General features: G+C 39.0%; 1 protein-coding gene across 1 annotated transcript in view; it reads left to right on the forward strand.

The window, feature by feature from the left end:
* The window catches only part of usta (uronyl 2-sulfotransferase a), a 153,046-nt gene extending 143,320 nt beyond the window's left edge, over window positions 1-9,726 (forward strand). Inside the window, exon 8 of the mRNA XM_021612555.2 lies at window positions 8,129-9,726. Coding sequence (XP_021468230.1) covers window positions 8,129-8,421 — 293 coding nt within the window. The 3' untranslated portion in view covers window positions 8,422-9,726. The remainder of the gene's footprint in view (window positions 1-8,128) is intronic.
* Window positions 9,727-10,256: the final 530 nt, after the last annotated feature.

Below are 10,256 nucleotides of genomic sequence, written 5' to 3' on the forward strand. Positions count from 1 at the left end.
ACATTACACTGCGTTTAAATGATTCACATTTAAAATAAGAGTTAACTCCAAAATCAACGTTTGTCAGAAGTTTATTTTCATACCTCAAAAACGGTCTACAGTAAGACAGCATTAGAAGAAAGGATAATTAGCAAAATACTACATCTTCAAACATAAGGAACTGGAACACAAAAGTACTGAATCAACACGGTTGATAAAACACAGAAGATCAAACACAGAGGACATAGAAGGCGCAGTATGTGTGACTGTGTTGTGATGAAAGTTGGGGTGTGTGTGTGTTTTTGTGTTTGGAAAAGTGTGAGTGAAAAAGGATAGGGGTTGCAAATCCCAGAGCCCATGCGTGTTTGTGAGCAGGGGTTGTGAGAGAGAGGGCTTTCAATTTTGTGCAGATATGGGATATACATTTTAAAATAAATTATTCATATTTATTTATTTACTGTCCTATCATGATGTAACAGTCCCCAACTCTATACCCCAGACACCCACCTGAGAGACCCATACACTAAGGAGAAGTCCTTATTTGTTTTATGGGCCTACTGCAAGTAGCCGATATGCAGCAAAATCAGAAGATGAATGTGGTCAGAGACCTACTAAAGCAGCACCGCCCTCTCAAGATTCATTTTCTAATAATTGCGCTAACAGTTGTTGCCTTCTCACCAAACTGCTTGCCTATTGTCCTGTATCCCATCCCAGCCTTGTGCAGGTCTACAATTTTACCCCTGATGTCCTTACACATCTCTCTGGTCTTGGACATTGTGGAGAGGTTGGAGTCTGTTTGATTGAGTGTGTAGACAGGTGTCTTTTATACAGGTAACAAGTTCAAACAGGTGCAGTTAGTACAGGTAATGAGTGGAGAACAGGAGGGCTTCTTAAAGAAAAACTAACAGGTCTGTGAGAGCCGGAATTCAAATACTTATGTCATGCAATAAAATGCAAATTAATTACTTATACAGTGCCTTGCGAAAGTATTAGGCCCCCTTGAACTTTGCGACCTTTTGCCACATTTCAGGCTTCAAACATAAAGATATAACACTGTATTTTTTTGTGAAGAATCAACAACAAGTGGGACACAATCATGAAGTGGAACGACATTTATTGGATATTTCAAACTTTTTTAACAAATCAAAAACTGAAAAATTGGGCGTGCAAAATTATTCAGCCCCTTTACTTTCAGTGCAGCAAACTCTCTCCATAAGTTCAATGAGGATCTCTGAATGATCCAATGTTGACCTAAATGACTAATGATGATAAATACAATCCACCTGTGTGTAATCAAGTCTCCGTATAAATGCACCTGCACTGTGATAGTCTCAGAGGTCCGTTAAAAGCGCAGAGAGCATCATGAAGAACATGGAACACACCAGGCAGGTCCGAGATACTGTTGTCAAGAAGTTTAAAGCCGGATTTGAATACAAAAAGATTTCCCAAGCTTTAAACATCCCAAGGAGCACTGTGCAAGCGATAATATTGAAATGGAAGGAGTATCAGCACTGCAAATCTACCAAGACCTGGCCGTCCCTCTAAACTTTCAGCTCATACAAGGAGAAGACTGATCAGAGATGCAGCCAAGAGGCCCATGATCACTCTGGATGAACTGCAGAGATCTACAGCTGAGGTGGGAGACTCTGTCCATAGGACAACAATCAGTCGTATATTGCACAAATCTGGCCTTTATGGAAGAGTGGCAAGAAGAAAGCCATTTCTTAAAGATATCCATAAAAAGTGTTGTTTAAAGTTTGCCACAAGCCACCTGGGAGACACACCAAACATGTGGAAGAAGGTGCTCTGGTCAGATGACACCAAAATTGAACTTTTTGGCAACAATGCAAAACGTTATGTTTGGCGTAAAAGCAACACAGCTGAACACACCATCCCCACTGTCAAACATGGTGGTGGCAGCATCATGGTTTGGGCCTGCTTTTCTTCAGCAGGGACAGGGAAGATGGTTAAAATTGATGGGAAGATGGATGGTGCCAAGTACAGGACCATTCTGGAAGAAAACCTGATGGAGTCTGCAAAAGACCTGAGACTGGGACGGAGATTTGTCTTCCAACAAGACAATGATCCAAAACATAAAGCAAAATCTACAATGGAATGGTTCAAAAATAAACATATCCAGGTGTTAGAATGGCCAAGTCAAAGTCCAGACCTGAATCCAATCGAGAATCTGTGGAAAGAACTGAAAACTGCTGTTCACAAATGCTCTCCATCCAACCTCACTGAGCTCGAGCTGTTTTGCAAGGAGGAATGGGAAAACATTTCAGTCTCTCGATGTGCAAAATTGATAGAGACATACCCCAAGGGACTTACAGCTGTATTCGCAGCAAAAGGTGGCGCTACAAAGTATTAACTTAAGGGGGCTGAATAATTTTGCACGCCCAATTTTTCAGTTTTTGATTTGTTAAAAAAGTTTGAAATATCCAATAAATGTCGTTCCACTTCATGATATGTCCCACTTGTTGTTGATTCTTCACAAAAAAATACAGTTTTATATCTTTATGTTTGAAGCCTGAAATGTGGCAAAAGGTCGCAAAGTTCAAGGGGGCCGAATACTTTTGCAAGGCACTGTAATAATGTACGACTGGAGTTTATATATAAATGCCTGGAATATTTCAATTTTGGAGAATCGCTTATAAAATAGGTTAAAGTTATGTATAGTAACCCTAGGTGTAAAATAGTAAATAATGGCAACACCTCAAAGTTTTCAACTGTCAAGAGGAGTAAAACAAGGTTGTCCACTATCGGCACATCTCTTTATTATTTCCATTGAAATGTTAGCTGTTAAAATCAGATCCAACAATAATATTAAGGGATTAGAAATCCAGGGCTTAAAAACAAAGGTGTCATTGTACGCTTATGATTCATGTTTTCTTAAATCCACAAAAATGTAATCCCTCCACAGCCTCAGAGGATCTAGATACTTTTTCTAACCTCTCTAGATTAAAACCAAATGATGATAAGTGTACTATATTACATATTGGATCACTAAAAAGTACAACTTTTACATTACCGTGTAGTTTACCAATAAAATGATCGGACAGTGATGTGGACAGACTCGGTATACGTATCCCGAAATATTATTATCTCACTGCAATACATTTGAATAGAAAGTTATCAAAATAGATAAGATCTTGCTACCATGGAAAGGAAAAGACATGTCTATTTGTGGGGGGAAAATCACCCTGATTAACTCTTCAAACATATCACTATTTGCTTATGGTTTCGCCTAAACCTAGCGACCTGTTTTTTAAAAATATTCAATTTTATTTGGAATGGCAAGGCAGACAAAATTAAAAGGGCGTATTTATATAATGAATATGATTTCAGAGGGCAAAAATGATTACATATTAAAGCATTAGACCTCTCACTAAAGGTGTCAGTCATACATAATTTATACTTAAATCCAAACTGGTTCTCTAGCAAATTAGTAAGAATGTCTCACCCTGTCACTGGTGTAGAGAGGAGTAGGCAGGAGCAGGTTTAGAACTACTGAACTTATTTAAATGTAATTATATATATATATATATTTTTAAATGTAACCTTTATTTAACTAGGCAAGTCAGTTAGGAACAAATTCTTATTTACAATGACAGCCTACCGGGGAACAGTGGGTTAACTGCCTTGTTCAGGGGCAGAACGACATATTTTTACCTTGTCAGCTTGGGGATTCAATCTAGCAACCTTTCGGTTACTGGCCCAATGCTCTAACCACTAGGCTACCTGCCATCCCCCCGTTAAGCACCATAGATCAAAGCGGGACGGAACCCAAATGCTGATGTGCTCAAAATATATCTTCATGAATAAAAAGGCACAGGGCGAACCCAAAGTGCAAAATTTAAAGTGCTCAGGAAATAGTAGGAGAGATTCCACTCAGGAAAACAAGTAACATTTACAGTGACCGACAAAGACAAATGCCAGAGGGAGTATATAGACAGTGATAGAGTGGGGATTGGAACCAGGTGTGTGTAATGATGACGAGACAAGTCCAGGGTTGATGAGTGAAGGGCGTTTGCCAGCAGTAGGTTCGGCAGCAGCTAGAAGGCCGGCGACGCCACACGCATGAGCTGGACAGGAGGGGAAGCCAAAGCGAAGGCTGCTGTGACACACCCCATGTTCAAGAATGGTCTTTTTCCCTTTATTCAGATTACAGCCGCTCACTTTCGGTTATTTGAAAACAAAATCATCTCAAATATCGTTCTTTTTTAAACAAGCCATAGAAAGTTAGTTGCAATTTCCGTTTAATCCACCACAAAAAAAACAGAACAAATAATTCAACAAATATTGTGGTTAAACTCAAATATAGTAATTGATCAAATATTTTTTAATTTTCGCTAAAATAAAATAAAAAGGTATAATCTTTGTCAGTTATATCATAAATAGGGCTGGTTGAGTTATGTCACACGTGCAGCTAACAACTATATGGAAATGTATGCTCTACCAAAAATACAACCAACTGATTGCAGCATTACCACAAAAAAATGGAAGAGGCAAGTGAAACGGGGAAAAGTAAGGAACTTGCACCAAAATTGGTTAAGAAAATGGTGAAAAAAATATATATATATACCACTTTCAATTAAAGACCAAAATGACAGCTGTGCCATATAGATTGCAAAATAGTTGGGAAGAGATTTTCTATGTACCGATTCCATGGCACACTGTTTATGAATTGACACGTAAAACGATGCCAGATTCAGAACTTAGAATTTGTCTATTTAAATTATTATACACAATTCTTGCAAACAATAGAATGTTATATATATTGGGATACAAACTTCCCAGCTCTGCACATTTTTTTGCAAGGAGGCAGAGTCATTAGATCATTTATTTTGGTACTGTCCATATGCAGCTCGTTTTTGGTCACAGGTCCAGGAATGGTTGAAGAATTGCAACATTTACCTGGAGAAAATGCTGCAGATAGCAATACTGGGTGATTTGAAAAGTCATAGTCAATCGATCAATACTATAATACTTTTAGCAAAAATGTTTATCTGTAACTTATAATCTGTAGAGACTGAAAATAGAAAGGTTCAGAACTTTTTTGAACAGCACAGTTGAAAAATATATGGCAGATAGAAATCTGAGATAGGTGAGAGGGGTTGAATGGAGCTGAAGGGTGGGACTAATAACAACAAGATAACAAACATAAAATATACTGTGTCTGTAAAATGTATATAGGCTCAGAACTTTTGTGAAATAGCACAGTTAAAAATGTATGGCAAATAGAAATCAAACTGGATGTACATCAGAAATAGAGGAAGGACTAATAACAAACTAAATATAACTATTGTAAAATAGATTGTGTCCGTAAAATGTATATAGTATGTATAAATTAGAAGTAGAAGCCTCCGGTACCAGTCAAAAGTTTGGACACACCTACTCATTCAACGGTTTTTCTTTATTTATACTATTTTCTACATTGTAGAGTAATAGTGAAGACATCAAACTATGAAATAACACATATGGAATCATGTAGTAAACAAAAAAGTATTAAACAAATCCAAATATATTTTAGATTCATCCAGGTAATAAGGTGGCTGTGTTGAAGAATCTAAAATATATTTTGATTTGTTTAATAGTTTTTTGGTTACTACATGATTCCATATGTGTTATTTCATAGTTTTGATGTCTTTACACACTCTTTGCATTCTCTCAACCTGCTTCACCTGGAATGCTTTTCCAGCAGTCTTGAAAGAGTTCCCACATATGCTGAATACTTGTTGGCTGCTTTTCCTTCACTCTCCGGTCCAACGTATCCCAAACCATCTCAATTGGGTTGAGGTTGGGATTGTGGAGGCCAGGTCATCTGATGTAGCACTCCATCACTCTCCTTCTTGGTGAAATAGCCCCTACACAGCCTGGAGGTGTGTTGGGTCATTGTCCTGTTGAAAAACAAACGATTGTCCCACTAAGCGCAAAACAGATGGGATGGCGTATCGCTGCAGAATGCTGTGGTAGCCATGCTAGTTAAGTGTGCCTTGAATTGTAAATAAATCACAGACAGTGTCACAGATTTCCACCTGTCTAAATGTCCATTACTTGTGTTTTTTGGCCTAAGCAAGTCACTTCTTATTGGTGTCCTTTAGTAGTGGTTTCTTTGCAGCAATTCGACCATTAACGCCTGATTCACACATTCTCCTCTGAACAGTTGATGTTGAGATGTGTCTGTTGCTAGAACTCTGAAGCATTTATTTGGGCAGCATTTTCTGAGGCTGGTAACGCTAATGGACTTATTCTCTGCAGCAGAGGTAACTCTGGGTCTTCCTTTCCTGTGGCGGTCCTCACGAGAGCCAGTTTCATCATAGCGCTTGATGGTTTTTACGACTGCACTTGAAGAAACTTCTTGAAATTTTCCGGATTGACTGACCTTCCTGTCTTAAAGTAATGATGGACTGTTGTTTCTCTTTGCTTATTTGAGCTGTTCTTGACATAATATGGATTTTTTTTTTTTTACCAAATAGGGCTATCTTCTGTATACCACCCCTACCTTAACTTTTAAATAGGCACACCTGTTAATCGAAATGCATTCCAGGTGAGCACCTCATGAAGCTGGTTAAGAGAATGCCAAAGAGTGTGCAAAGCTGTCATCAAGGCAAAGTGTGGCTACTTTGAAGAATCTTGAAGAATTTGTTTAACCCTTTTTTGATTACTACTGATTCCATATATGTTATTTTATAGTTTTGATGTCTTCACTATTATTCTACAATGCAGAAAATAGTAAAAATAAAGACAAATCCTGCAGTGAGTAGGTGTGTCCAAACTTTTGACTGGTACGGTAAGTGTTGTTTATTAGTTTACTCCAATTAGGTGAGGGGTGCTAGGGTTTGCAGGAAATAATACAATTAAATATATATTTTAAAAAGATGTGTGTTCCTAATATATAATATACACACACAGTGCCTTGCAGAACTATTTATCCCCCTTGGTGTTTTTCCAATTTTGTTTGTCTTCAAGAGATTTGAGACTGGGACGGAGGTTCACCTTCCAGCAGGACAATGACCCTAAGCATACTGCTAAAACAACACTTGAGTGGTTTAAGGGGAAACATTTAAATGTCTTGGAATGGCCTATTCAAAGCCCAGACCTCAATCCAATTGAGAATCTGTGGTATGACTTAAAGATTGCTGTACACCAGCGGAACCCATTCAACTTGAAGAAGCTGGAGCAGTTTTGCCTTGAAGAATGTGCAAAAATCCCATTGGCTAGATGTGCCAAGCTTATATAGACATACCTCAAGAGACTTGTAGCTGTAATTGCTGCAAAGGGTGGCTCTACAAAGTATGGACTTTGGGGGGTTGATAGTTATGCACGCTCAAGTTTTCAGAATTGTATTTGTCTTATTTCTTGTTTGTTTCATAATAAAAAATATTTTGCATCTTCAAAGTGGTAGGCATGTTCTGCAAATCAAATGATACAAACCCCCAAAATGTTTAATTCCAGGTTGTAGGGCAACAAAATGCCCAGGGGCGTGAATTCTTTCATATGTGATATATATTTATATTTAAGCAATAAGGCCCAAGGAGGTGTGGTATATGGCCAATGTACCACAGCTAAGGGCTGTTCTTATGTATGACACAGCCCTTAGACGTGGTATATTGGCCATATAACACCAACCCCCCAAATTGCCTTATTGCTATTATAAACGGGTTACCAAGTCAGTTAAGACCAAATTCTTATTTACAATGATGGCCTACACCGGCCAAACCCGGACGGTGCTGGGCCAATTGTGTGCCACCCTATGGGACTCCCAATCATGGCTGGATGTGATACAGCCTGGATTCGAACCAGGGACTGTAGTGACACCTCTTGCACTGAGATGCAGTGCCTTAGACCGCTGCACCACTCGGGATATAACACAACTGTCAGCCAATCAGCATTCTGGGCTCGAACCACCCAGTTTATAAATATAAATATATTTTTACCCCAAAAAATACATGGGGGATTGGAAGTAATGCAGACAATTACATTGATAGAAGCTACAATCTATCCACAATATTAAAGCTGATCTAGCCACACACACAAAAAAAAAAAAATCTTCACTTTGATGGCTGACAATATGTCTCCTCTTCGCATTTCAACCATACATCAGTAACTTCCTGTTATGTTTCTTTGTCTCCTCCCCTTCCTGCAGACTACATGAAGATGGGGAACATGACTGGCACGGTGCGTAAACACACACCCACTCTGGAAGCTCTTCAGGTGTTATACCACCGTATGCGCTACGAGTACGACTTCTACAACTTCATCCGAGAGCAGTTCCACCTGATGAAGAAGAAGATTGGCCTCAAGTCGGTCTCCCGACCCACTGCCCACCAGGCCTCCTTCCTAAGAGAGCTGGCCGTCCGAACCCCAGAGCCCCTTGACGAAGATGAGGAGTTGGAGACCGACCTCGAGGACGCCAACAGCTGGTTCGTCCAGCCCTGACAGGTCCCGTGGCGACTGAAGACTTTACCAGCAGCTGGTTGGCTGGAGGTGGCATGAGAAGGGGGCGGGGAATACGCCCTGTCTGTCAGCATTCCCAGGAGGACGATTGGTTGGGGGTGTGTGGATCCTGATGCCCGTGTTTTTACGGGCTCCATTTTCCGTTTGGCTCGGATGGATAGATGGATGGATGGATGGGCGGATGGATGGATGGATGGATGGATGGACTAACTGCCATATTTAAAGATTGAAGATTGAAGATTAATGGAATCTTTAAAAATGTAACTTTGGTTGTTTTAAGGTTTGATTTGACTTGGTTTAGCTCAAATGTGACAGTGTCTATGGATAACAGAATCAGTTTACTTTGCTTAACAGATGTTGAAATGATACAAGACGGTCAAATGGCAAGAAGAGCACCCAACTATGAATTCAGAGAATTCCAAACGTGTGCCTATGATTGGATTAGACATTTATCCAACAATATATGAAGATGGGTTGAATATTTTGGGACATAACTAGGGAAATATTGAGGAAATATTATGTTCATTGGTGAAAATGTATGTTTGTCCTCAATTGTCAATGTTTTCATAAGACAGAGCATTAATGTTTGACATCCTACAACAACAATAAACACTCAAAGAAAAATATTTTATTAAAAAGATAGAGCTGAAGGATGAAACATTTTAATCCAAAGCTTTACCTGAACTCACCAAATGATATTACCATTTGTTAAGTCTTAACTCACTGCACTTAATCTTATTTTGATGTTGTTCAACTTCAGATGTCTACTTTGTTTTCTCTGTTTCCAAACTCTCTCCTGACTCTCAGTTCTACAGTATTTCATAGTGCAGCCATGGTGTTACACTTTGGTCATTTTAGGTAACTCAACATCCAGAGAATAAATGGCCACAACAACAAGCGATTACCTAGCATTAGTACCTACAGTATGAAGTACAACATGCCAATCTAATATACAGATTGTGGTAAGGCCTATGTAGTCATTGTCATTGTCTTCCGTGTGGATTTTGTTATTGACAGTTTAATTTATTATTATTATTATTATTATTATGTATTCATTTGCATTCCAGATAAGATTCTCAGGAAAAAAAAGGTTTCTTACAAAGTTGAAATCATTTGTACGTTTAGGATTCTTACAACTATCTAGTTATTCATACTATCTAAAGATGAGTCAAAGGTCCAAAATAAAATATGATCAGCTTCAAGAAATGGCGAAACTGTTTTACAATGAATGGAATCCATGAATTTCAATATCCTCAGAGTTTTCAAAATAAAAACCTAACAATTGCAGTTGTCTGTGCTTTCCCTCTCATTCTTAATTATACAAAGGAGTGCTAGCCTATTGTTTTCCAATTTGAGAGGATACATTTAATGTACATTTACCCACCTATCTCTGGATCCATGAAAGAAATGCAGCCTCTGTTATGTGCTAACAACATGATCAACCAGAAGTACTAGGTTATTCCGGTGTAAGTGCTGTTCCAGTTCCCCTTGATTAAGAAGAAAATTGGCCTCAAGTCGGTTTCCCGACCCCCTGCCCAACAGCCCCCCTTCCTGAGAGTAAAGGCCCAGTCTTCAACACCCCAGAGACCCTGAAGAAGGACGACCAAGACCCCAACAGCTGGTTGGTTACCACAGAAAAAGATGACTCAACCATTGAGCAGTGATCAAATCTGGAAAGAAAAGTTTATGTCAGAACACTGCCAGTTTCCATTGACATTAACTGATAACCGCCATTGTTGCTATTTTGGAGTCGGAAGCTTAGTCCTCCATCAGACGTCCCTGTGAATCTCTTGGGTGCCCTGAGAACCGCTAATATG

This window comes from Oncorhynchus mykiss, chromosome 8, assembly GCF_013265735.2.
Source record: "Oncorhynchus mykiss isolate Arlee chromosome 8, USDA_OmykA_1.1, whole genome shotgun sequence".
Taxonomy (NCBI): Eukaryota; Metazoa; Chordata; class Actinopteri; order Salmoniformes; family Salmonidae; genus Oncorhynchus; species Oncorhynchus mykiss.